Source organism: Felis catus, chromosome E3 (assembly GCF_018350175.1).
Source record: "Felis catus isolate Fca126 chromosome E3, F.catus_Fca126_mat1.0, whole genome shotgun sequence".
In the NCBI taxonomy this organism is placed as follows: Eukaryota; Metazoa; Chordata; class Mammalia; order Carnivora; family Felidae; genus Felis; species Felis catus.
The window spans coordinates 4,738,900-4,766,188 of NC_058383.1; the positions used below are offsets into that span (position 1 = coordinate 4,738,900).

The window sequence follows — 27,289 nt, forward strand, 5'->3', positions numbered from 1 at the left end:
CAACAAATAAAAACCCTCCTCCTCAAGATGAGACTGCCTGCAAAGTAAGTTACCAAAATATGAAGAAATCTAATGCCAAGAAAAAGTAGACAAATTTACCAATCAAAGCATGACACAAATTAAGCTTATGGAACAATATGACAAGAACCTAAATATGTATGTCCGGGGTAGTCGGGTATAAATAAAGACATAACTTCAAAACTGAAAAACAAATTACAAAGCAAAAATTGCACGGAGCCTCACAGTGGCCTCTGCGGCTGCCAGTTACGGGAAGATGTAGCATCAGCGTTCAGCGTGTGTCTCCAGGTGGAAACAAGACCCTGGTTCCTCCCCGCCGCGAATCTTGCCTGAAGAGTTTACTTCAAGGCCTGTGATGCTCCATGCTGGCTTTTCCAGCCGAGGACCCTTCTTCCCTTCTGGCCTGATTTTCATCCACAGCTGTGCTCTTCCATGTGCAACTTCTCGGGCGTATTTCCGACTCTGCTGGTCTCCCCCATTTCACAGAGACCTACTTCCTGAAGCCGTCCATCCTCATGCTCAAATTGGACCGATGCATAGCTGTTGTCCCTGGCAGGTCCTTCTCCTGGACTGGCTCCACTATTTCCTGCATCCCGAACCTTCCTCTTTCTTGGTTGACTCTTTCATTCCGTGACACGCCTCCTAAGAGTGGTCAGAAGATGGCCGATTTTCTGAATTCTTGCGTATCTAAAAATATCATTTGTCCTCATCACTAGAATACCATGGCTGGATATAGAATTCTAAGCTGGAAATTTTTTTTTCCTTACAGGAAAAAAAATCAGCCTAGTAGCATTGAGCACCCCAGCACCAAATTGTGGTCCCTAAATATCATTTCGCACTAAAGGAATCCTGGCTCCTTGGAGAATTGGTTGATTACAGGGTTGGGATAGGAAAATTGGAAGGCAAACCTGAGATATCTTGTCATTCCAGAAAATAGGGAGGCTGTCAACTTGGGGTGAGTGGGGATAGTTTATGGCCACAGGCCCAGAAATACCTTAGCAAAGGCCATGAGTTGTTTCTTTTAATAATCTATTCACATGTTTAAAAGAAATAGAAAAATGCAAGCCACTCACCTCTGTAAAATTTAGAACAAAGATGAAAATGATTGTGGATGCCCCGTGTTGGCGAGGCCACGGACCAGCAGCACTTTCTCACTGCACTGGGAGAAGAATATACCATGGGACTGCTTGGCCTTTCTTGGTGGCAATTTAGTTATATCCAGAATTTTAAACATACATGCCTTTTGACCTAGCAACATCACCTCTAGTACTTTTTCTCAAACAGACAATTGAACATCTACAGAACTGCATGGAAATATGTACGAGAACCTACATTGCAGCATTGTTTGTAATCAGGAGAAGCTGGAAACAACCGAATACCCATTGTTGGAGATATAGGTACATAAACTATGGTACACCCATTAAGTGAAATGCTATGACGGAGCAGTTAAAATGAGTGAGGTAGGTCTGTCCAGTAGGAAAGAAATGTCCTGGTACGTTGTTAAATGAAAAGAGAAAGTTGCAAGGGGCACACAAAGCAATCCCCAGCTGTGAAACATCTCTGTGTACGTGGAAGAAATGTGCCCCCATGCCCTCCTGCATCAACTGTGGTGCCTGATGGCTGGATGCAGTGTGACGCTTTAGGAGATGAGAAGTATGCACATAACACACTTTTCTACTGTTGGGAGTTCTGACAACTACCATGTGCTTTATCATCAGGAAAAAAATTAAATAATGAACAAGGATCATAAAGCTTTATTTAATAAATATAACCAAAAAATCTCAAAATACTTTATTCCATATGTAGCCAATTAGAGAAAGAAAAAAAGTTAGAAGGAAGTGTCTGAAGAGATCAAGTGTAAGGGTCAGGAGACAGGGAGGAGGTTGGGGAAATACAAGCAGTAGACAAACAGGAAAATGACAAAGGTGGGTGGAGGCCAGAGGGATGCTCAGAGCCTCAAAACTCTCAGAGTACCTCCTTTCATGGGTCACATCTCACGGGGGCTTCCACTCCTTGGCAATGATCGAAGCTGATAAACTGATACTTGGGGAACTGATTAGGGACTCCATTAATTGAGAAGTCCTCTCAACACCAGAAGGGCTTTTTTTTTTTTTCTGTGACCATCAGGATTGCCCCCCCCCCCATCCCCCAAATAAAAAAGAATTTGGCTGGACGTCTCTAAGCCCTATCAGGGAAGAATTTACCTTTTCTGAATAGACTTCAAGATCCTCAAGGCTATCAATTTTTAACTAGGTCTTAACCTCCATTTGCCTCTCAAAGCCTGTCTTTTTTTTTTTTTTTTTTTTAAACTGAAATATTGGGCTCGGTTCTGATGCTTCGAAATCACCTTTGAAAGAGAATTTACTTCATAGTTTGTATTTTCCAAATGCTTGGGGAAAGGGTGGGAGGTCAGATCTGGTTGGGGGGACATCATGTGGCGAGCAGATAGTCAGTAAATCAGCTCAAAGGAAGGTGTTTGGGGTCCTGGGATGTGCGCTTCTCCCCGGCACAGAGCAGGTAAGCCCGGATAAGCCCACGAAGCGCTGGGGCCTCTGAGGAAATGTCTGGGACTCGGCAGGTGTCTGGACCCCCAGGAAGGGGACCTGGCCCCTCTCCTTTGACCGCGGGAAAGCTGGAGCAAACAATCCCAAACACAGTAAGGTTCCAGGATGGGTGTATTACAAAGAGCATGTGGCAGTGTGGCTGGGGACTCCCAGAGAGACGTGGCGGACACAGGCAGCAGGCCAAAGCTCATCGTGGGCTGACTCCTCGGAGGCCAATTTTAGTTTCTGAAAGGAGAAACTCCTTAAAACAAACAAACAAACAAACAAACAAAACGCTTTTTTCTTCTTTTTCTTTTTTGCAAAAACAAGGCCTGAGCCCTCACAGAGAGCCTCCCTGAGGGCACGGAGGGGCCGAGCGGCAACAACACGGAATGCAGTCAGAAAGCTCATTTCTCCACTCTTTATTAAAGCTAGGTCCTCCTGCCGATGGCTCCGCGGCCAGGCGGCAGCAGCTGGGGCCCAGGAGGGGCACCGAAGGTCAGGTCGTACTCTGAGGGGTGTGCACGGAGGGAGGAGCACGGAGCCGGACCCCGGCCGCGCAGGGCTAGTCCGCCTTGCCCTTGGCCCCCGACGTTCCCGGCCCACAGGGAGAGCAAAGAAACTGAGGGCAGGAAGGCATCGCCCAGCACTGCGGACGCCTCCCGGGACCCCTGTCCTCCTGGTCGCCCACCCCACCCCGTCACCTCATCCAGCCAGGCGAATTCTTACCACCACCGTCCACGCCCCCGCCCCACCCACCAACTACTGCGCTTCCTACCCCGCCCCCAGCGCTGGAGAGCCCGGCTGCTGGCTCTCAGGCCCCAAGGCCATGCCTACACTAAAACAGAAGGAACTAGGTCTAAAAGGGAATGCAGTTGTTTCAAAGTCTGTTTTCTGGCCCCACTCACATTGGCCCAAAAGGCATGAGGGAAGAGAGGGCTCTCACGTGAGCCACACTTCAGCTGCCTGCCCAGTGGCTCCCAATGGCCCAACCCGGAGGGTGGGGTGCCCACCAGGGGCGGGCCTTGCATAGCTGGGTGCCTGGCTTGTCACTGAGCCACAGGCTCAAGTCCGCACCCCCAGAGGTGGACTGCCACTGTGCAGACTGTCCATCCTGTGAAATGGGATTCTAAACGGAAACACTACTTGCTTCTAGTACAGAATAGTGACAGAAGCAGAGTTAAAGGGACCTGCAGACATCACAGGGCCCCAAGCCCGTAGGGTTGTGAGAAACGATCCTGCTGCCGACCTGCTGCTTTACAGTTGGTTATTAAATCTAAAGAAGCATTGGGCTCAGAGGGCAGGGCCTTGTGTGTCCACCTGCCCCAGGGGAGGGGACAGCCCAGGCAGCTGAAGGCTGGGGCCTTGGCTCAGCGGCGGGCAAGAGGCCCCCAAGGATCTCTGAGTGTGCCGCCTCTGGCTGTCGGGGGTGAGAGTACCGAAGGGCTCGAAGAGGAGGCTGAGACCGAAACCTACCCGGCAACACGAGTGCCTGGCTGATCCGGGTGCTCCAGTGGGGTGGGGAGAGTGGGTGACTCTCCCCAGAGTAAGGCTTCAAACTCCCTCAGGACCCTGCAAACACCTGCAACCCACCAGCCTGGGGCCACAAATTTGGTTTCTGCCGTTTTCTCCTCCCAGATTCTTCAGGCCACACAAGAGATGGAAATAAATATCCACAGTAGACAGAATAAAAGCTCTCCTAGCTGCATGTCTGTCCCCCCGGGTAGGGAGGAACATCGTCCTCTGGAAACCCTAAGGCTTCCCCTTAGCCACGCGCAGTCCCTAAAACTTCCTGGACACACTCAAATGACCAGAAGGTCCCTGAAGTCTCTCACTGAGGAATGGAAGAAGTCGTCAGCCGAACCCACGGGAGGAGGAACGGGATGCTCTGCCCTCGACCACCCTCCCCTCCCCTTGACGCAAGGGCATCCCCGCCCTCGCTGTACAACCCACTCACAAACTCGTCGGCCGCCGGTACCCCAGGCCACCCAAATTGGAATCCGAGTGAAATAAATAACATCGCCCGCCATCCCTACCGCTTGGCTTCACAGCACAGACCCAGGGATGCCGCAGTCTTGGTCGGGGTGGCCGCCCCCTGCCCTCGCCTCCTCCGCGCGCGCGGCTCTCCTCTCCCCGCGCGCCCCCGGTACGGCCGGACGGGCTTGGCGGCCCGGTTTCCCCGGGGCCGGGCAGGAGGGGCGCCCGAGGCCGGGCGGGGGCGGGCGGGGCGGTGCGCCGGGGGCTGAGGGGAAGGCACCGCACCAGGACTGGGGCCCTCAGCACCCCAAGGACAGAGGAGCAAGGGGCCGGCGGCCCAGCGGGCTGCGCCTCCGTCAGCCTCGGGCCATCACAGGATGCTCTCCTCGTAGGCGCCCGAGGGCCCCGCGAAGGCGGCCGCGGGCTCGGAGCCGAAGCTCGTTCCGCCCGCGAACTCCAGCAGGGTGCTGCCGCGCTCCCCGGGCCCGCTGCCCGCGCCCGGCGGCCCCTTGGCGGGCGCCTCGGCCTTGGACGCGGGGGGCGCGGCCGCCGAGCCGGGGGTGCCGGCCGCGCTGCGGTGCGTCTTCATGTGAGTGAGCAGGTGCGAGCTCTGCGAGAAGCGGCGGCCGCAGTTGGCGCAGGCGTACGGCCGCTCGCCCGTGTGCGTGCGCTGGTGCGTGACGAGCACCGAGCGCTGCGAGAAGCGCTTGCCGCACTCGGGGCACGGGAAGGGCCGCTCGCCCGTGTGGCCGCGCCGGTGCTTGGCCAGGTTGGAGCGCTGCGCGAAGCCGCGGCCGCAGTCGGTGCAGCGGAAGGGCTTCTCGCCCGTGTGCGTGCGCCGGTGCCGCTTGAAGTCTGAGCTGTGGCCGAAGCCCTTGCCGCAGTCGGGGCAGCGGTGCGGCTTCTCCTCGGCGTGCGCCCACTGGTGCCGCGTCAGCGCCGCGCTCTGCCCGAAGCGGCGGCCGCACTCGCCGCACGCGTAGGGCCGCTCGCCCGTGTGCGCGCGCCCGTGCGCCGTCAGGTGCGCGCGCCGGCTGAAGCCCGCGCCGCACACGCCGCACACGAAAGGCTTCTCGCCCGTGTGGCCGCGCACGTGCGCCGCCAGGTGCGAGCCGCGGGCGAAGCGCGCGCCGCACTCGGGGCACGGGAAGGGCCGCTCGCCCGTGTGCGTGCGGCGGTGGCGCGCCAGGTGCGAGCCGTACACGAAGCTCTTGCCGCAGTCCGCGCAGCGGTGCGGCCGCTCGCCCGCGTGGTAGCGCTGGTGCTTGGCCAGCGCCGCCCGGCGCCCGAACGTCTTGCCGCAGTCGGAGCAGATCCACGGGCTCTCCTCCTCGGCCAGCGCCGCGGGCGCAGGCTCGGCCAGCAGCCCCCCGACGGCCGGCGCGAACGCGCGGAGCCCGCCGCCGCCGCCGCCGCCGCCCCCCGGTCCGCTGCCGCCGAAGGGGTCGCAGGCCAGCCCCGCGCCCTCCACCAGGGCGAGTCGGCCCCCTAGGGGTCCCGGCAGGGGGCGCCCGTCGGCCGGCAGCCGGTCCCCGAAGTCCGGGAGGCCCAGGATCGGGAAGCCGTCCGGGTGGAGCCAGGACTTAGGGTGCACGGGAAAGTGGAAGCCGAGGGGGTGCGAGGAAGGGCCTTCGCCCTCCCCCAGGCCGTTGCCCACCTCGAGGAACCGCCTGTCCGGCTCGGGGTCCTCCTTGCTCCCGGGGGTGGGCCCCACCGCCGCCGCCTCCTCTCTCGCCTCCACCTCGGCCTCTCCGTCCGCTTCGCCGGCCTCGGCCTCCTCCGGCCCCTCCGGTCCGGCCTCGGCCTCCTCGTGCCCCGCCGCAGGGACCGCGTCGCAGGCCTCCCGCCGAGGGCCTTCGCCGCCGGGCTCCGTGCAACCGCCGCCGCGCCGGTGGCGCTGGAAGTCGGCGCGCAGGCGGAAGGCCTGGCCGCAGTCGGGGCAGCAGTGCGGCCGGTCGGCCGTGTGCACCGCCTGGTGCCGCGCAAGCGCCGAGCTCTGGCTGAAGCTGCGGCCGCAGTGCGGACACGGGTAGGGCCGCTCTCCGGTGTGCGTGCGCTGGTGCGTGACCAGGTAGGAGCGGCGCCCGAAGCCCGCACCGCAGAAGGCGCAACGGTAGGGCCGCTCGCCCGTGTGGATGCGCCGGTGCGTGACCAGGTGCGACTTGTAGACGAAGCGCTTGCCGCAGTCCGGGCACGGGAAGGGCTTCTCTCCGGTGTGCGTGCGCTGGTGGATGGCCAGGTGCGAGCGGTACACGAAGCCCTTGCCGCACTCGTCGCAGCCGAAGGGCTTGACGGCCGCGTGGTAGCGCTGGTGCTTGGCCAGCCGGGACCGGTGCGGGAACACTTTGCCGCACACGTCGCACGTGGTCTCGGGCCGCCCTGCCGGAGCAGCCACGGTGGCAGGGAACGCCCAAGGTGCCAGCAGGTTCGCGCCAGGCTCCCGGCCCGGCAGGAAAGGCTTCGCCTCGGACCCCTCGGCCAGAACCCCGAGGCCCCCGGGGTCGGGACCCCAACCCTCCGGAGTCTGCGCCGAATCCGAGTCATCGGGGCCCCATGTCCCAGGCACGTCCCCCACGCCATAAGCTGCTGACCAGAGCCCCGGGGGCTCGTTCTCCTCCTCGGCCACCTCCGCCAGGAAGTCCTCGTCCTCCTCCTCCTCGTGGTCCTCTATATCGTCGGTCCAGAACCAGGCCCCTGAAGGTGACAAAGGCAGGCCAGAAGAAAGAGGTGAGAGGCAGCTCCTTGCAGGCTCCTCCCCCTGAGAAATCGCAGCTTGGGCGGGACCATCCCCCGTCTGGGACAGGGCACCTCCGTTTCAGTGAAGCCACCGCCTCCCCCGTGGGTGTCCTTCCTAGGGAAGCCGAGATCCTTCACTTCTTAGACTGTTCTCAAACAGCATCAACTAATTAATGCCACCTGCTGAGGAACAGGGATGCTCTGCAAAGTTGGTGACCTTGCCTGCAGGCTCCTGTGAGAATATTACAGGGGGCAGGGGTCCTGTGCTCAGAAAAAGATCCCCAAGCTGTTTTCCTCAAAGCCCCTTGTGTTCCAGAGGATTCCACCCCCCACCCCTGCTTGGCCCAAGGACAGCAAAACTGTGGTGCCAGCACAGCCCCGGGCCCCTGCCGCTGAGGGCCTGCCCTCCTAAGCACCTAAGCTTTGCCGGGCAGCCCTTCACGTCTGAATTCTTCACCAGCCTCAGGCTGGCCAGCAGCCATGGGTCTCCCTCCCATACTCAAGAGCAGAACCAGAAAAGCTACCTTAAGTGGAGGGGACCCAGAGGGGCCACTGGGCCCCAGCTCTCTGCACTCATCCTAACAGCCACCAGCAACTATTCAGGTATAGCCCATGCTCCCCTGCTAAGCCACCCCAAAGCTGGGCTTTTTCTGAGTGTGCATCTGGGAAACAGTCCCCAGGTGGCTAAGACTGGGGGAACTGCATGCACCTTATCACAGAAGGCCAAAGACAGACCCCTCTCCAAGGGCCTGCGGTTCTGTACCTCCCCCAGCAAACCGCACCCCGACCTCTCCCTTCAGTGCAGGTCATGGATATGGACTGGGGCCTGCAGGGTTTTCTACTTTATATAATGGAGTCCTGATATACCTGCCATTATGATACACCCAGGAGGGAACTACTATCTACGGAGCAGGCACTGAATCCCAGGGAACAGAAGGGAAAAGCCTGACCCACGGTGGCCCCAGGTGTTCCAAAGTACCTGTGTGCCTACTTTCTCATGAATACTTTGCCCCACGTGTGTCCACAGTGGGTGCAAACCATTGCTGTAGCCCACTTCAGAACCCTAACGTCTGGAAGGCTCGGGCTCCGAGGGTGGGAATCCCTTCTACCCCACCTGGGTCCGCCACCAAAACTGTGGCCAGTGCCAGGCATCACCTGGCTGGATGAGTCTGATTGCTGAGTCCTGCCCCCAAGGGAAGGTCCGGGCCCGGCAGGGCTGCCCACCCCCGGCTCAGCCCTCGTCCTGTATTTCTGTACGGCACTCTACATGTACGGTGATATGGTCACATGGGCAAACCCAGCACAGCGCAGAGTGAAATAAAGCCAGACACAGGCATGATTTCAGCTGTGAAAAAAAAACCACACATCATGTAAAGGGATACAGAGATGGGTTATTTTATTTTTTCATAATTGCAATCCTTTAAATTTTCTACAGTTAATAATATACCGTTGTAGTAAAAATAAGCTTTAAGCAAGAGACAGAAGTTCCCTGAACTCAGCTCAGTTTGCCTGCAGGTGCCACCCAGGGCATGAGTGGGTGCTGTGGAGTGGCAGCGACCTCAACAGCACAGGGGACATGCTCCTCACTGCCGAGACTGCAGTGCCCTCACGAGATGGGACTGTCGGTGGGAGGGTCAGGCAGTTGAGCGGATAGAGCCACTGGAATTCTTTCCGTGAGTCTCAAAAAGAATTTTAACTCAAGACTCTGGTGAGGGTCGTGAGTAGTTTGAATGAGACTCCCTAAGGCAGGGGGAATTCAAGCTGAGGAACAAGTGCAATGTCTTAGTGGGGTGACTGTGCACCCCAGGACCTAGCCTAGGGGCAGCACTTGCTGGCTCCAAAACAGCCACTCAGGCCAAATGAGGGCTCACCAACAGGTGACCTCGGCCACTCAGTACTGGAAGGGGTGGGCCAGGTCCCAGTGACTCACCCACCACACCTCCTCCTTGGGGTCCAGGAGCAGCAGAAAGTTTCCCCCATGCACCCCGGGGCGGGGGGTGAACCCTTGCCCTGCCCCTACCTCGAGCCTCTGAACAAGGCTCTACAGAGAGAGTGATCGTAAGAGGGACCTGGGGGACCGGGTCACTAGCCCTGGAACGAGCACAGCCATTTATCCGAGAACAAGGCGACACTTAACACACAGCCAGGTCATGGAGAGCACCACTAACACCAAGGGAAGGATGCTAAGGGCAGCCACGTCCCTAGCGGTCAGAGCTGGCTGCACCGCAAGACAGGACCTCCGGAAGGCACGGGGCCACAGGACGAAGAGCAGAGGAAGAGCAGCCTGCCCTAGGCTGGGCTCTGTTCCCTTGCCTCCTGTCACCAAAGTGGGCCAAGGTCTGGAGGTTGGGCCCTGGAGTGGGGGTGTCCCATGTAAGGGTCACTCCGGGCTGCAATGGGGACAGGGTTTCCAGGGGGGAACCTGGGATCCAAGTGAGCACTTACCAGGTCTACTTGTGACACGAGAGCCAGGACAGAGAGGTTTTGCTCTGACAAAGAGGGTGACGGGACATTTTGCAACAGTGGCCTATGGGGTCAAACACAGTTGCTTCTTCCAGAATCCACAGGGAGAGGGTAGAGGGGAGGACCCTGAGTGGGAGCCGGTGTTCCATCCCCAGAGACATTGCTCCTAAGGAGTGTGACCCTGGGTGATTAGCTAGGCTGGAACCAGCCCTCAGAGGCCCAGTGACAATCCCAGGGGCTGACCAGTGGCAGCCTCAGCACAGCCCCCGAGGTACTTCTAGTAAGTGCCCTACCCAGGCGCTCATCAGAGGGCCTTGGGGAAGGGGAGGGCCCCTGGGCCACACACCTGGTGCACCTGTACCCCTGAGCTGCTCTGCATGACCGACACACAACGCCCGGAGAACGGTGCCACCGTTTACTAGGACTCCCACCCTCAGGCAGCCTCTGCCCCTGTCCAGGGACCCAGAGGCCTGCCCTCAGGCCCAACAGTGAGTCAACTGCGGGCCTGCTCTGACTGAACGCCTCTCTGCTGCAACCCCTAAGTAAAGTCCACACCTGCTCCTGCCTCTTCCTCCAGACCCGGAGCCTCGAGGTGGCCTTGGGGAGAGGCCCCCACCTGGGGACAGTTACCAAAGGAGGACACGGACAGGGGCTGGTGTGCTCAAAGCTGCGTATGGCTCCTTCCTCCAGGGCTGCCGGCCAGCTGCCTTTCCTCCCCACTGAGCAGGGATTTGGTAATCAGGGCTGGACTCCAGTGTGACAGCTCCCGACAGGGCCAGGTTTCTGTGCTTCGAACTGTCCTCCCGTGAGGGCAGAGCCCGCCCCCCATCGCTGGCCTCAGCCTCCTCATTTGTACCATGAACTGTAACACCAAGGATCAGTTATTAGCAAGAGCTCGAGGCCGGGCCCCTCCTCACTTGGAATGTTTCCTGGCTCCTTCCCCTTCTGCCGACACCGAACCCCGGGGTCTGAGGCAAGACGGCACCTCCGTGCCTTCTCCCTGGCTCAGACCACAAAGGGGGATCAGTGATATCCCAGGTCCCCTCGGGGGTGTGACAAAGGGAAAGCCCGTGCTGAGGTCTGACACGCCCCCACCCCAGTTCTCCCAAGGGCAGACAGGCGCTCACGGGCTGTGTGAGGTAGACACCACCTGCAGGCTGGCGCCCATCCTGTGCCTCCGCTCCACAGCCGCTCTGAGTTCCTCCTCTCCAGAACCACTCCCCGTGCTCACCCACCGTGGGATTCGCCCACCTTAGTGTTTTACCTCTTACTGCCTTTAAATGTTCTATCTCTCCTGCATCATCTGCAGGCAGGTTTAACCCTGCATTCTGTACTCCTCGTCTGTCCTTCACTTTCACGTGAGGGGCAGGACCAGCAGCCAGCCCCACTGGGTGCCAGGCCCGCGCCAGGTACCGTGGAGACAGCACAGGGGTGGACAATACACAGTGCCAGCTCTTATGGAGTCTGCCGGAGGCAGCAGGCAGGAAATGAGGAAGCAAACATCCAGCCAGGACCGTTTCAGACAGCACTGTCTGCTGTACGTGCAGGAAACATCCTGGAGGAGGGCAGGAGGGAGTGCTCCTGAAGTCTATGTGGTCAGAGAACACGCGACTTAGTAGGGACCTAAGAGCTGAGCCAGCCACACAAAGGGCACTCTGGGCAGGGGAAACAGTAGGCACAAAGGCCCTGAGGCAGGCGAGAGCCTGAAGAGAAAGGCTGGCTGTGGAGCTGAGCCTGAAGACCCAAGGGTGTGTGAAGTGAGTCTGGCAGGGCGGCAGGTCTCAAGGCCACAGCAGAGAGCCCAGATGCTACTCCAAGCGCATGGGGAAACTTCCAGAGAGTAAGGCAGACGGCCAGCTCAGGAACACCTGTGCCTGACGGCCTCATAGAAGCGTGGGATGGGGTAGCGCAAGGAAGGCAGAGGGACAAGGACCACTCAGGCAGGCAGCCAGGCCCACGCAGGTGCCCAGGACGCTGCAAGGGGGGCCTGCGGGGGACAAGCGGGGCCACTTCACGCTGGGGGCTGGGGGGATTCACTGCGGGACGCCCATCAGATAACTGAGTGGAGATGTCAAGCAGACAAGGTCAGGGCTGGAGAAAGCAGCTGAGAATGGGCAGCAGAGATAGAAATGGTACCGGAGGCTCTGGTCCCAGTCACCAGTCACCTAGAGAGGACAGAAGAGGACGCAGGACCGTCCTGGTCTCGTAAACAAGCGAGGGCAGGCGGAGAAGCAGCCGGGAAAGCAGCTGAGAAATCGAGGCACGTGGAGCCCTGAGGCCAAGAGGGTCCGTATCTCAGAGAGCAGAGAAGCCAGCCTAGCAAGGACACAAGGCCAGCCCAGCAGGCCAAGGTGGTGGCGGCGTCCTCAGGAGGCGTGTGGTCAGCCCACAGGTATGCCGTATTCCAGCCACGATCCCTGCTCCAGTGCACGTGTGGGCAGGGAACGGGCTGCTGCCAGGGGCAGGGGTCTGGCAGGCGACTACACAGGGCAAGCACCAAGGAGGGAGAGGTGCTGCTATCTAAGCCGGGCGAGGAGACAGGCGCAGGAAAGGGGTGGGGTCAGAAGAGGCGAGGACAGCCAGCACCCGGGAGCTGGAGGTGGTGGCCACGGGGTGGGGAGCCAGAGCAGGACGCGCCAAGTCAGCACTGGACAGGTCACGGGGTGCCTGAGTCGGGGGAGGCGGACAATGTGCCAGACCTCTTGGCCCAATTTTTCAAGCAGCACAAGAGGGGAATACACTTGTGTTTTGCCAGACTCCAATCTAGAAATCCAGAAACTCTGCTGGGTTCAGAACAGTCGGCATCTGTCCCGCCCAGACCCAGCAATCCTCAATTCTCAACTGACTCAGGGGCTCAGAAATGAGTACAGGGAGAAAAGGGAAGGAGGCCGTCTAGCAAACAGACTACAGTTCTAGTTAAGAAGGACCTTAGGTGGATTTAGTGCACCCAAGGTGACCCCAGCCCTGGCTACCGTATCCCCTCCCGGGCACAAGGCCACGTCTAAGACTATGCCCGGTCCTGCCCCTACCTCGGGCTCCCCAGACAGGAGGGGTGGAATAGGGGAGCACTCTGGGCTCACCGGCCCTACCTGGCACAACAACCAGCCACTGGAGAGGACAGAGGGGCAGTGGCCTGGCTAGCCGTCCTCCTCAGGGAGCTGCCACAGGTCACACTGTGGGGACCACCCAGGCTGAAACCTGCGAAAGTCTGCACCCCAGGACCCTCCAAGAAGCATAGACAATGGGGCCACATCTAGACCACATGATAAGGGACAGGCCAACGGAGGCCTGTGGCCCCTTTAATTGCAGGTGACTATTCTGAATAGGGCCGACCCTCCACTAAGGCCCCCTGAGAAACATCACCCACATCCAAGCCTCATCCTGTAAGCAGCTGCCATGGTCTCACCAACTAAAGCCCTCCCCAGTCTGCAGCCCAGGAACGGCTCCCAGACAGGGTCCCGGAGAGGGTGGACAGCTGGGGCAGGAAGGCCATTCTGCAACACCATGGACAGCGGGGCCCGGGCTCTTAACCACCACTTTAGAAGCCGATTTCCTCATCCGCAAGGGAGGCTGCTCTCCTCTGCCCTGCCATGTCACGGGGGTGCCGTGAGGATACAAAGTAAATGGGAAAATGCTTTGAAGAGTACACGTGTAGGCATAGCATTGTCTGTGTTTCTCTGTTTTTATTTGAAAACACGTTTAGGAGAGGCTCTGAGTCTATCCAGGCACGTGACCGGCATGAGCCATCCAGCGCCCCTCACTAAGGTGACGTCACTCCAACCCAAGGCCGGTACACCCGCCATGCAAGGGCCCCCAGGGAGCCCTGAAACACCGAGCCTAACACACACCTCCTGAAGCACCCCCACAGAACTGACAGTCCCGCGCCCTCAGCCTGGAAATTATGGATTCGGTTCGAATTTCTTTATTCCCCGTGTGAGTAAAGCAAGCAAAGCTCAGGGGGTTAGAGGAACAGAGCCAGAGTCACCTCAGTCCCCGGAGAAATTTGCCACCCTGAACACTTTCCGTACGCATCCCTCCCAAACCTCCTCCCGGGAAGGTGCGCGGCTGCCCGCCCAGGCCTGTGGCCAGCCCCCCAGACCCTTCGTTCACAGATGGCCAAGTGGGTGCAGAAGGCAAAGAGCCGGCTCCAGTCTGGGACCCAGAAGAGCTCTGGCACGGCCAGGACCGAGCGTGCCCACTCCCGTCCCTCTGAGCCAAAGACTTAACAACTGGCCCTCGCTTACCAAAACAACTCCAAGACCCAAAGAGACGCTCCAAGGCAGGGACAGGGACAGTGTGAAGGGCTCCTAAGAGGAAGCTCGAGGTTCTGTAAGGACTCCCCAGCCTTGGACGACCACAGGCTGGAATCAAGAGAAGCCAACCCACAAAGGCAGAGACTGGTGCACGACGGCCTCCCTGTCTCCACGCGCCCGTCCACAGCCCAGACCGCCAGCACCAGGGCTGCAGCAGAGAGCTAAGGTGAAGGCCAAAGTCGGCAGGGCTCTGAGGAGCTACAGAGGCAGAAACCGCACGAGAGTCCATCTCATACTCACCTGTGTAGACGCCAGTGACAATGTCTCCTTCCTCAGGACGGGGGCTATCTGGGACCCAGGGCTCCTCCCCTTGTTCCAGCCGGAAGATCAGATCCGGCTTGGGGATTGGGTATCCTGGCCAGGAGAAGGACAGCCAGCAGCTGCAGGGCCGCTCTGGCCAGGCCCGGCCGCACCCCACGTGGTGCCATCCCAACACCCCAAGCCATCCTCACTCTCTCGCCACTCTTCTCCCTCCTTCCCAGGACCAGCTCTCCCGCCTCCCAGCCTCCACTCTGGGAAAGCCCACCTTCACTTCTCTAGAACTTTGCCTTGATACCCCCCAGCTCTTCTGCAGGGCCCCCCCACACCTTCCTCACCCCTCTCCTCTATCACCTGACTCCTCCCCCACGGAGGCCCCTGGGGAGTATACAGAACAGAGACCACAGCTGGACCGGTGGCTCCCAGAACACATCCACCTGGCTCACGGCACTGCTGGACCACAGTGAAGACCCCAGAACACAGCCCCACCCAGAAGCCAGAGTGGTCCCTAAGGACCCCCAAGAGGTGGGCTGGATCCAGGACCCCCTTCTCCTAGACCCTGGGGTTTCAGAAGCCACTCTCTCAAACAGCTAAGCTGCTGGCAGTCATCACGTAGGAATGCCTCGTGGGGACGGAAGGCCCCCTGCTTACCCAAGGACACCAGGATCCCATAGTTCTCCTGCATGACATCCTTGTAAAGGTCCCGCTCGCCTGCATCCAGCCTCTCCCACTCCTCCAGCGAGAAATACACAGCCACGTCTTCAAAGGTGACCAGCCCCTGGAAAACAAAGAGCCCTGGCCACTGCCTTAAGCTGCCCTTGGAGAGAGGCAGGGGAGCCCCTAGAAAGAGAGCGACAGAAAATTACTTCAGGAAGAGCTGCCCGTGGACCTGCAACATGGAGCTCACGGGGACACAGCCCAACAGCCCAAAGCCCCAGTGGCACCGAGGGCTTCTGAGCCTGGCTGCACCCTGGAAGGCAAGGACCCCACGTCCGTTCAGAGGTGAGGAACCCAGGCTCAGACGGGGTGAGCACTCAGCTTGTGTGGGGCAGAGCCAAGACTCTCACACTGAGGCCAGGAGACAATGCAGCTCAAGTCCACGGCCGTGCTAAGAGGCGGTATCCTCCCCTCCTATGTCATTGTCCAACCTAAGCCAGTAGTCGCATCAGCAATGAGAGGGCCCACGCCTGGGTGAGTATGTGGCATCGACTAATCTGCCTGGGCTCGGCAGGAAGCCAGAGCCCGGCCAGGCGAGTGGCACTCCAGGTGAGGGACCACAGCCCGATCCTGGGACAGAGCCAGTCCCCTGAAATAACTACGCACAGAGCAGCTGAGTAAGTGGCAGTCAACACACTCAGGACATCCCAATGGCCTGGGAAGTCTTGGGCCCCCGGAAGTGGAACCATATCCCATGGCTTTGCGGGTAGAGACCCCCAGCCGCGTCCTGCTGCCCCGTCCTTGCTCACAGCCTGAGCTCGCCCTGATGACCACGGCGCCCCTGCCTTGCCAACAGGGCTCTCCAGGACAGCAGGTGCCAGGCTTCCCCCTCAGGAAAGCCTGCCTGGTTAACTGAGCTCCAAGTGAGAGAGCGGCTCACCTGAGACCCAGCTGTCAGGGAATCGTCATCATCTTCCTCGTCCTCGTCCTCCTCGTCCTCCTCCTCCTCCTCCTCATCCAGGTCCTCATCCCTAGGTGTGGCTGGAGCCTGGCTGGCCTGCAAGGCTGAGGGGAGGATCTCTTAGGGACCTGCCCTCGCCAACAGGCCTCATGGCCACCCCTGCCCAGACAGCAAGTAGGTCAGGAGCCCCCACTCCTCCGTTCCAAAGCCTGGGTCCTGACACTCCAGCTCCACCCTATCGGGCCAAAGAGCTCTCCCGACCTGCCCTCCCAAGCTCCCTCACCTCCTCCCCCCAAAGTCAGCTCCTTTTTCTTACCCTTTTCCTGAAGAACTGGGGACTTGGCATCACCGGCACGGCGAAGGCGTCCCTGGGTCCCCAACGTGGGACTCTGCTCCTCTGCCACCACCTCGTCCTCGTCCGCCTCCACCTCCACCTCCACCTGCTCCACATGCCCTGCCTGCCCCCCCTCCTCCTCTTCCTCCTCCACCACCGCCTGGTCCTCCCTGTCCTCCGCTAGGAGCTCCTCCTCCTCCTCCTCCAGCTCCACCTCTTCCCCCTTTTCTTCTTCCTCTTCTTCCTCCTGAGCAGGACCACATCCCAACCCATCCTCCGCCTTCGCCAGCTGCGTGGCTGGTGAGTCCGGGGTCGTACGAAGAGCTGCCATCTTCTCCGGAGGAGAGCCTCAGCTCGGCCTGAAACACAGACGGGCAGCGGGGATGAGCCGCCCCCACCCCCCGCTCGCTCCCACACGCGCTGCTCCTCGGGCCTCCCTCCGTCCCCCGGGAGGCAGGACTTATCTCCCCCACTAGATAGTGACACACCAAAGGAGGAAGGACCGAGGCTCTTCCTGTGCTCTCATGAGGCACAACTGGGACACTCTGTGCCCAGAAAGACTAACCACAGGGCCCCTCTCTGTGACCCCATTATGCAGCCTCAGCTCCCTCTTGCCAGAAATTCTGTGCAGGGCACGAACTGCTGTGCCGTCTAGGAGTAAATCAGGGATTTAGCCTAGGTCTTCATCCTCAGGGCCTGTGAGAAGCAGGGGGTCCAGGCCACACGGCCGAGGGTGGCCCACATCTGGCTGCAAGGGGCGAGTGCGGCCTGTGAGCAACAGCCCACCTCCATCCGGGGGACCCACCTCTGCACACCGACACTGTGCCAGCAGGGGTGCGGGAGGAAAGGCCCGGGCTCGGGCAGGGGTGACAGGTAAGGCAGGCGGGCTCATTCGCCACCGCCTGGAAGGCAGGCCAGTCGGGCTCCTATTTGCCAGAGGCAGCGACACAAGACGTCGTGGGTCTGCGCTGCCCCCTGCGTCTCCCTGGCCCCTCACTCCATCCAGGGCATTCGGGAAAAGTTCAGCAGCTCGTGGAGACTTGCTTCATCGCCGGACCAGCAGATACAACCTAAAATGCCCTTTAACGGCTCTTCAAGTTTAAGGATCAGAGAATCCCAGGAGGGAACTGTCAAAGGCCCAGTGGCTTCCAGGGTGCCACTCACACCAGTGTCACAGCTGCCTCAGCCCAGGTGCTCCGGAGACAGAGCCACGCGGCGGCACGGCCCAGACCCGAGGGCTCGAGGGGGGGGGGGGGGGGGCGGCGGCGCCTCCCTCCCAGGTGCACACCCTCCACCAGCCTGTGGAGATCCAAGGGCAGGACAGAGTCACAGTTTTGACAGGTCAGTTTCTGGGGCTCCTTCTTGAGTGAAAACTTGAGGAGCCTACCCTCCAGCCCCGTCAGCGTTTCAGACCTAAAGTGGGCCACTCCCGAAGTGACCTGAGCCCACTGCAAACACAGCAACCCCAGCGCCCTGGGATGACGGCACGACCACCAGAAGCATCCTGCAACATCGGGCCCCGTGGGGCAGGTGGGCCCAGCGCAGCTCGTCGGGCTCCAGCAGTGGACAGCATCTGCCGCGGAACCCCTCCAACGGGACAGGGGCGCCCCACATGGAGACGTGCAGGGTCACGAGAGCGGCTCAGAACACCAGGTATCCGCAGGGAAACTGCTCAGCGACGAGCTCTCATTCCACAACCCCTCGCTTTTCTACTAACGAGGCAGCACGCACCAGTTCTCGGCACCACTCTGAGCTGCCGAGGCTTTACACGCCCACACTTTCAGAGCAGGTGCCTCGGTGCACCCATGACAGCCTTCCAGAGACCAAGGCCCAGGTCCAGCGGCTGGGATGTGTGGGCACCCAGAGGCCACCTCTGTCCTGCCCCTCATGCTCCCCTCTAGCTGACTAGATTGCGGATTCACAGACACCGAATCCAAGGTCACAGGTGAAGAGCTATGCCTCTACAGGCCACCCCAGCCTCCAGACGCTCCCCCAAACCAACCTCCTCGGTCTCCATGGTTCTTTGGGCACGTGAGGGTGCCCAGGTGTAGAAACGTGTGCCGTGGGTAACGCCAGCCACTTCCAGGAGGGCACAGCCCTCCCCGGCACTCAGGGCACTGAGAGTGTGCTCAGCAAAGGTTTCCCAACCACCACCCACCTCAGGCCCACAGGAGGGCTTTTCTCACCCAGGCCTCGGGCTACAAATCCACATGGAACTCAGACACCGCACCAAGCCCAGCAGAGCTGCCTTCTGCCTGGCCACCATCCAGAGCAGACTCCCACAGGCCAGTCTGCTGTACCCGAGGACCCACTCACAAAAGAAGAAAACCCCAAGGCTTTGGAATACAGTGGCCCCATGCTGGTCCCACCTCCGGACCTTTGCACATGCCATTCCCTTTCCCCGGCTCTCACTTCCCCTCTTCTTCACTGAGCCTCTGGAAGTAGCCTCCTGGGTCCCCTGTTTCACACAGTTCTCTGAACTCTGCCCTCACGGCACCTCACTTTTATATATTTACAGAACTGTCTGCTCAGTGCCCGTCTCCCCAAGCACACAGTCCACTGCAGGAAGGCGAAGTTCCCTCTGCTCATCTCTGAACACTCCCCCCACCCTACCCCGTGCCAGGCACAGAGCGAGCACGCAAATATTTATTAAGGAAACGGCTCTAAAGTCTGTAATCAACATGATAACATGAGATTTTAAAAACTCAGGGGCACCTGGCTGGCTCAGTCAGTAGAGCATGCGACTCTCGATCTCGGGGTTGTGAGTGCAAGCCCTACGTTGCGCACAGAGCTCACTAAAAACAAAAACAAAAAACAAAACCCTCGGTATTCTGGCCCCACTGTCACGTTCCACAACAGACTGACCACTCTTTGGGGTCCTTCAAAATGGAACCCATCCCAGAAGCACTATGGAGTCTCTGCCTTCAAAGAGGCTGTCTCCTGAAGTCCCTTTTCCTCCAAAATGCACCTGCTGATGACCAGAGAAGGGAAAGGCTCAGCAGCACTGGAGGTCAGCAGTCATTCTGCAGATGGAATCACAGCCTAGCACAAACAGACACCCCACATACCCCAACACAGAATCCAGAACAGAATCATTCCGGAAAACAGACTTCAGTCACTCAGGCACCAAGTTCCTTCTGCCTCACCAGGCAGCTAGGTGCTGGGCACACTCCCCCAGACCCACACGCTCTCCTCTCTCCTCTTCCCAGCCTGCCAGCCCACTGAAACTCACTCTGCCCGCTTCCTGGCATCCGATCCCAGGTCAGAAGCCACAGAGGGTCAGGTAAGCAGCCTCATCAACATAAGCCCCCAGGGCATCCCAGACCCTTACTTCCCTTGGGGCCCTGCACCCTAGGACACAGCACTGCCGACTCAGGACTCAGAACTGAGGATGACAAAACACCCTCTATGAGAACAGAAAGCAGCAGCAAAGTTTGGAAACTGTTAGAACTCTCCACAAAAGTCCCAAATCCAAGAAGCCTACCTAGAAAGGAAGAAACGTGTGGGTACATATATATCTAGGCCCCTTCCTTCCCTCTAGGTGGCCTTACTGACCACACTCCTGTTATTCAAGGCCTTCCAGGTTTTTGCCTCCTTCAAGAAGCCTTCCTTCCTTGACAACTAGGATCCTCACTGTGTGTCCATGGCTCGGGCTCCCCTACTCTCCAGGATTTGCTCCTGGTGCAGGTGTATCCATGGGGCTACTCCCCCAGCTCCCCCGGGCCAGCCCTTCACTATGCTGGCCAGCTCCCCAGACCTGCCAACACTTGTTGAACGAAACCAAGTACCAAGATCTCTCCGCACAGGTGCAGCTAGGGGCCTAATCCCTCTGCACACCTCCCCTTCTCCCTACCCACCTAGTCCTCTACCAAAGGCCAGCCCCTCTCCCACCTCTGCCGCCACATGGGGCGGCCCAGACCCTGTCCAACCCCAGGGATGAGTTCCCCTACCGGACGACCAGCAGTAGAAGACGGCATAGCAGCCCACCGGAGCCTCCATTTGCAGAGAGGGAGGACCCAGACGAGGCCCCCAAGGTCACTAAGCAAGCTCCGGGGGCGCCTGGCCAAGCCACTTCCATCCCTCCAGGGGGCTTATCGGGCTCGGGTCTCCCGCAGAGGCCCTGGCGGTGACAGCCCCTCCTGGATGGGTGTGTCCCCGGGGGTGGCCACGGCCCAACCCCCGCCCCTCGGGCCTAGCCGGCGGCGGGCACCTCCCGAGGAGTCCGCGCGTGTCCTCCCCAGCCCCGCCTGCTCCGCGCCGCCGGCCTCTGCCCGCCCCGGGGGTCGGAGCCCGCCCCCATCGCGCGGGGCCGGGCGGGGGTCGGCGGGCAGCGCCGGGCGTGGGCGCGGCCGCCGAGATCCCGGCCGGCGCGCCGCTCCGGCCCCGCCAGGCCCAGGCCAGGCCCCGTCGGCCCCGCGGCCTCCCAGCGCCGGCGTGGAGGGGCGGCCCGACCCCCCGGCCCGGCCCTCGCGCCCGGCCGCCCGCACCTGCCGCCCGCGCCGCCGCCCACTCACCGCGCGCGCGCCGGGCCGGCCGAGCCGCCGCCGGACGCCGGGGCCGGGCCGGGCCTGCGCGCCCAGCGCTACACAAAGTGACGGCCCCGGAGCTGCGCGGCGGCGGCGCGTGGGCACCGGAAGTGCTGCCGCCGGGCCCCGCCCCGCCCGCGCCCACGGGGGGCCACTTCCGGTCACGCGGGGTCGAGCGCGGCTCCCGGAGGGGGCGTGCGTGGAGGGAGAGGAGGTGCCGCTCGTGCGCGGGAGGGCGCTCTGGGCCTTGGAGCCCGGCTCCACCCCTGGGGATCCCGGTGCCCTCATCCCGCGACCCCGACCCAATCCCTGGAGACCCCAGCCCCACCCCTGGGAACTCCAGCGACTCCTGCCCGGAGACCCCATCCCACCCCTAGACACCCCAGCGCCCTTTGCCCCGACCGGAGATAGGGCCCCCTGTCCTGGGAACCTCAGCGCCCCCTGCCCAGATCCGAGGCCCAGACCCCAGCCCCAGACACCCCATGAGCTCCAACTCTGAGACCTCGACCCCAGCCCCTGGACACCCCAACCCCGCCCTCTCCCTGGAGTCACCGGTGACATCCCTCTCACCTGCGAGCCTACTCCCTCCCCAAGCCCAGTAGGGATTCCTAATTCAACCAAGATTCGGGAATGACTACTGAGTGCCAGACCGGAGTTCATCCCACCCCAACCTTGGGACCCTCTCTAGGTCCGGAGTCGGTGGAGACGGGCCAAGATCTATGGAGGAGCCTCGCGGAGGCCATCCATCCAGCTGGCGTGCCATGACACCAGCCGAGGGTAGGGGCGCTCCCTTGCAGGTGATGGACAAGAGGGACTGTAGCAGGTGGGCCGGGTGTCCACTGCTCACGGGCAATGCTTTGTGGGACCACTAGTGCCTGTAGGACCAGCGCTGCTAAAGGTAGGGGATTTATCCAGAATGGATGACGATGAGGACTGAAGGTGCGGGGGGGCCAGGGCAGCTGAATGAATGCATTGCAATCCTTGCATTGGAGCCCTTGCGTGGAAGGACTTGAAATCAGTACCACGAAGAGGGCCAGCCTCTGAGCACAGAAGGGTCTACCAAGCAGAGGGAGGTACAAATAATAGGTGGCTGTAGGAGCTGTGAGAAGGTGAGGTCGCTGGACTCAGGGTCCACCTGCAGTCCTCCCCAAAACCTGTCTGCATCCACCCCCAGGGGCGAGGCTGGGGTCGGAGCTCTTGTGCCCACAGAGGTCCGGGCCCTTTTCAGCCTGGCTCCACGCCCCCAGTCAGGAAGGGTGTGGCCCGGCTCCTTCCCTACCTCCCACCCCACAGGTACCATTATTCTTATATTTTCTGTAGCGGTCCCCCGGCCTTGGACCCACCAGACAGAGCAGCAACCTAACTGGGCTTCGGGCAGGTTCAAACCTGTCTGAAATACCAGCTTCTCCCCTCCAAAACCTCAGCCCCTGGCTGGTGAGCTTGTCGGGCTTACAGAGGACACAGACCTGTGTCCTGAAGAGGGGAGGGGTGCAGCTCCCCTAACCCCAACTCTTGCCTTCTGGAGCCCAGAGCACCAGCTGCCCACCCTAACTCCTCATAATGACCGGCTTTGGCTCCTGGTGGTTTAAAACTGTTTTCAAATTAATATAACACTTAAAAACGGGAAGTCTCTTGTAAGAAGATGGAAAAAATCAGAAATTCTCCCAACGCACAGGCCGTGGCTGACAGGGCACCTGTTAGGGGGCCCCGAGAAGCGACCAGCAGCCCCTGCTTCTACACGGCACCTCCCGTCTGGTCCTTTGGAGCCCTGGACCCCCAGCGTAGACTCTACCCCCCCCCCCCAGGTGGTCCCAATGAGAGGCTCTGAATGTAGGTTAAGGAGCAGGAGCAGTGGAGGCCAGGGAAAGAGAAGCAGTGGGAATGGAGGCCCAGAGACTGGCACCTGGACCTACATGGGGGGGGGGGGGGTGGCAGGGAGGGATGGTGTCTCCCCGGCCTGTGGAGAGCTGGAGAAAGTGCAAATGAGGCCACCCAGTGGGAGCAGCACCTGTGACGAGGCGGGAGAATACTCCACCCTTCCCACCAGCACTGCCCATTGGCCAAATCCACTTGTACTGTGGGGGTGCAAGGGGGGCCCTGGGACCGCAGCCACAGTTCAATGCCCAAGGCTGGGCAGAAAGCATATGGGGGTAGAGTGGGGGGCTAAAACAGACCCAACAGCTCCATCCCTGCCTTAGGACCCCCCCCCCTTGTCAGGCAGGGACGGGTATCACCTCAGCATCTGCTCAGAACTTTTCTTGGCCTGTCCCCTCACCTGAGGCCTAAACGAAGACCTGATTTCTTCCCCTCCCTTCTCTGAAGAGATTTTCAAAGGCATGGAGTCCACCAGACTCTCCCCACTCAGCAGGCTCTGCCTGAGTCTCTGCTGCCCCCCCACCCCCCAGGGCCTCTCTGTTTCCTCCCCTCTCTGAGGCTCTGTCTCCTCCCCCCCACCCCCAGGAGCCTCTCCTTCCTCCTGCCCTGTGATGGGCAGAGTCCCCCAAAGCTTGTCCGTCCCAGGACACCAAGTGGTGCAGTCACACAAAGGCCCCACAGTCCACCACCCAGCCGGCGTGTCTGAGGTCAAAGTTAGGCTTAGGACGCTCCCCCCAGTGTACTCCCCCTCTGCCCCACACCTGTGGCTTCAGCAGCAAGGTGTGCTCAGGCAGACCGCCCGCTATTGTGTGAGACTAAAAGCTAAGCTCCTTGATGGGAGCCTTACTTTATAGTCAGATAAATAGAATCCCCTGCTCTTACGACCTCGCCTGATCTGGTTGCTTCCAGCTCAGCTCTCCACTGGATCCAGACTGGGTGCTCGGGGGCCTTGCCAGCCGCCTCAGACTGGCCACGCCTCTGCAGATGACCCTCCTCTGGGCCCCGTGTCATCTTCGTGCCTACTCAGGAGCAGTGCTAGGCTGTCCCAAACAGGTCATGCTTGGGACTCTTCATGTCCTGAAGTCACCTGGCCTTGACCCTTCCAGCCACCTAAGCCCAGAGCTGCCGGGGTTTGGAGCTGGCTGCCCCAGGGCCTGTAGGCACGGAACCTGGGCACGACCTAGGGCGGGGCCCCTGCCAGGCGGGCCTCTCCCCACAGGAGTGCTGGAGAGCCAGACCCCCAGGCTCCAGTCTTGATTCCCTGCCTCCTCTCCCCTTTACTCCATCACACAGTGATGTTTGAAAGCCGCTTGGGTTTTATGAACTCACAGTCCTGGTCAAGTCCTGGCCCCTGCCCTTCTCTGGCCGCCTCTTCCTGTGGGTTCTCGGGTCCTCCATGGCACCACCGCTCTGAGGCCAACGGTTTTTCCACCCCTGCTTTTCTCTTATTCCCAGCGGGGATTCCTGATGGGGTGTTCCCTCACACACCCACACACGGCTGAGTGCAGGGCCCAGTGCTCATGCCTGTTCTCTGAAGCACTCAGGCCCGGCTGTCTAGGTGGTGGGGAGGGCAAGGAGACGGAGCCTTCACTCGGGCCCCTGGTTCAACAGGCCCCAAGAGTTAGGCCTCGGATTGAGCCGTGAAAGCTGATGGGAGGTGCCAGGGCTGAGTGGGGAGAGATGAGCAGGGGTGGGGGCCAGCAAGAGCTTAAAGCGTGCCTGGGCTCCGCTAAGGGGCTGTCCCCACCCACGCGGAGAAGCCAGTTAGGTCCATTTGCATTTACTGCTGGGGTTCTCAAAACTCGGAATTGCAATCCTGCCTGGGAGCGACAGAGAACCCTCACGAACAAGTGTAAATGTAAACAAGGCGTCACTATTCCATACCAGAGGTAATTGGGAACCGAGAGAGATTTGGTGTCATTTTTGACAAGATGGGCTGGGGTCTACACGTGCCCAAGTCCTGCGAGTTGTCTGCGAGGGGCAGCTGACGGGAAATAGAAGGAACCTCCGAGGAAGGAACCCAGTTCCGCTAAAGGCCTCTGCCAGCGTGAGTCAGCCTGCAGAGGTACGGGGATCGGGAGGGCAAGCAGGCCTGCATCAGGGGCCGGTCCACCCTCCACCCAGCTGCTTATAAAGCCGGAAGGCAAGAGGGGAGAGGTGGCTGGCAGTACATCCCGGGGTAAGGCCTGCCTAGGCCTGTGCACCTGCACCCTGGAAGAGTAGGAAGCAGCAAGAACAGAGCAGCAGAGACTCAAATTGGACGTTGCCACTCAGCCCAACCAGCGGCTGACCTACTGTCACTGGGAAGGGGCTGGTGGAGGTGAGCTGGGCACAGGGAAGCAGCAGCCCCTCCCAGACACGTCGGGCTACTCTCGGCTTGAGCTTCTCCGGAACCATGCCACCTGCACCGGTCTCCGGGACAGAGGTAAGGGACACAGAGTCTCCAGGCGCAGAGGAGAGCAAGTCACAACTATGAGGTGCAGCCTGCGAGCCACGGGCCAGGTGCTGGGGGAAGCGGAGGTGGGACAGGTGGCATTTCAGCCAAGCTTGGAAGGTGGCCAGAAGCCGGGAGGCAGAGGGGCAGGCGAGACCTGACCCGAGCAAGAGGAGGTGGGGAGTTTGGGGCCAGTGGGGGGATGGGGGCCATCCTGTGGCTGGGGACTCATACCTCGGTAGGGCCTGCATGGAGGCGAGCAGCCACCAAAGGCAGCAGGCGGAGGTGGGTCATGACTTACCAGGACGGATGTGGGGCCACGGCAGGGGTCCACAAAGTGTCTACTTGAGCTCTTCTAACAAAGATACGACAGGCCAGGGGGCTGAAACAACATTTATTTCTCACAGTTCTGGGAACTGGAAGTTCAAGATCAAGGCGTTGGCAGAGTCAGTGTCTGGTGAGAACCTGCTTCCTAGTTCATAGCCGGTACCCTGGCTGTGTCCTTCTTCAGTGGAAGGGGCAAGGAAGGTCTCTGAGGACCCTTTTATAAGGGCACTAATCCAGGGGCGCCTGGGTGGCACAGTCAGTTAAGCATCTGACTTTGGCTCAGGTCACGACCTCAAGGTTTATGGGTTCAAGACCCGCATCGGGCTCTGTGCTGACATCTCAGAGCCTGGAGCCTGTTTTGGATTCTGTGTCTCCCTCTCTCTCCACCCCTCCCCCACTTGTGCTCTGTCCCTCTCTCTCTCAAAATAAATATTTTTTTAAGTTTATTTATTTATTCTGAGAGAGAGGAGGAGAGAGAGAATTCCAAGCAGGCTCCACACTGTCAGTGCAGAGCTCAGTGCGGGGCTTGAACTCACAAACCGAGTGATCATGACTTGAGCCAAAATCAGAGTCAGATGCTTAACCAACTGAGCCACCCAGGCACCCTTCAAAAATAAATAAACATTAAATTTTTTTTTTTTAAATAAGGGCACTAATCCTGTTAGGGCCCCACCCGTAAGACCTAGTTACCGCCCAAAGGCCCTGCCTCCTAATGTCATCACATTGGGGATTAGGTTTCAACATGAGTCGAGGCGGGGGTGGGGGGGTGTTGAGGTGGGGGACACAAATGTTTATTTAGTTCATAGCACAAGGTGATAGAGTCCAGCCGTGGAAATAGGGATTTCTGCTGTGTGGGAGGAAGCCCATCAGTCTGGGAACATTCCCTGGTTCTTTGATGATCCTTGACACCAACTATAAAGGACTCTGCCCATCATCCTTCCAGAGGGAGCCCCTCCCCACCCCAGCTCCAACCCCCACCCCAGATGCCACTCCTGCCCAGTCGGTCCTCTGAGTCCCTTCTAGCCTCCCACCTAGAGAGTGCTGAGGCCAGCCGGGAGGGCAGAAAGGGGGAGCAGGCAGAGAAGACAAGAGTGTCCACTTAACAGGGGCAGAGGGTTGAATCCAGGCCCCTGCAACAGAGCAGAAAGGAACAGGCAAGGGTGGGGTCTAGACCGCAGACAGACGGGGCAGAGGGGGGTGACAGATGCTTTCCTTGACCAAACTTTTAGTGGGAGTTCAGCTCAGGCCCTGACTTTCAGCTTCCGTGTCTGTCTGTGTCACCCAGGTTTAGAAAAATCTGGTCACGTCAGTTTAGCCAGAATCCTCACCCTTGATGTTTCTTCCGTCTTCGTAAATTTCCGCCCACCAGCTTCCCCCTAGCCCCTCCTTGGCTGTGAAGTCTTCCCTCCTCCTGGCTAAAACCAGATGCTGGTCCAGTGCTGTTCTGAGGTCTCTTTTCCCCTATTGCATTGGGCCCTGAATAAAAGCTGGTTTTACTGCTTTAACTGTCGTCTGGCTCTGGTTCTTTTCTAGTGGTGGCACTTGTGCTCTCTCCCCACACTGGGCATGTGGGGGTTGGGTGGGAACTTTGGTCAGCACCCCTCTGTTCCAGGCTCCTTGCCAGGAGGAACCCAGGAGGGCTTCCCGCAGGGGGAGACACTTGGGCATGTCCCGAGAGCCCAGTGGGAGTGAACTCTGCCCAGACAAGTCCCTGAAGGCAGTGGCATGCATATAGGTGGGTCTGTTCAGAGGTGGCACCTGCCCCAAGCGCCTGTGGACCTCACAGAATTCCAAATGCACCCGCATGCCTGTGCCCCTGCTGGTGAGCCACAGGGAGGCTGACACACAGAACGAGTCTCATGACAAT

At 59.9% G+C, this 27,289-nt stretch overlaps 1 protein-coding gene across 2 annotated transcripts; it reads right to left on the bottom strand.

The window, feature by feature from the left end:
- Positions 1-1,756: 1,756 nt before the first annotated feature.
- On the bottom strand, positions 1,757-20,926 carry ZNF316 (zinc finger protein 316). Of its 2 annotated transcripts, none has more exons than XM_023246890.2 (6): positions 20,775-20,926; positions 16,243-16,619; positions 15,906-16,030; positions 14,960-15,086; positions 14,291-14,404; positions 1,757-7,232 (listed from the first exon to the last, which is right to left on the bottom strand). In XM_023246890.2, exons 2-6 carry the CDS (start codon positions 16,589-16,591, stop codon positions 4,909-4,911), a joined length of 3,039 nt encoding a protein of 1,012 aa, XP_023102658.2. In that variant the 5' UTR covers positions 16,592-16,619; positions 20,775-20,926; the 3' UTR covers positions 1,757-4,908. The 2 variants fall into 2 exon arrangements, with proteins under 2 accessions (XP_023102658.2, XP_019675804.3); XM_019820245.3 differs by lacking the exon at positions 20,775-20,926 and adding an exon at positions 17,066-17,523.
- Positions 20,927-27,289: the final 6,363 nt, after the last annotated feature.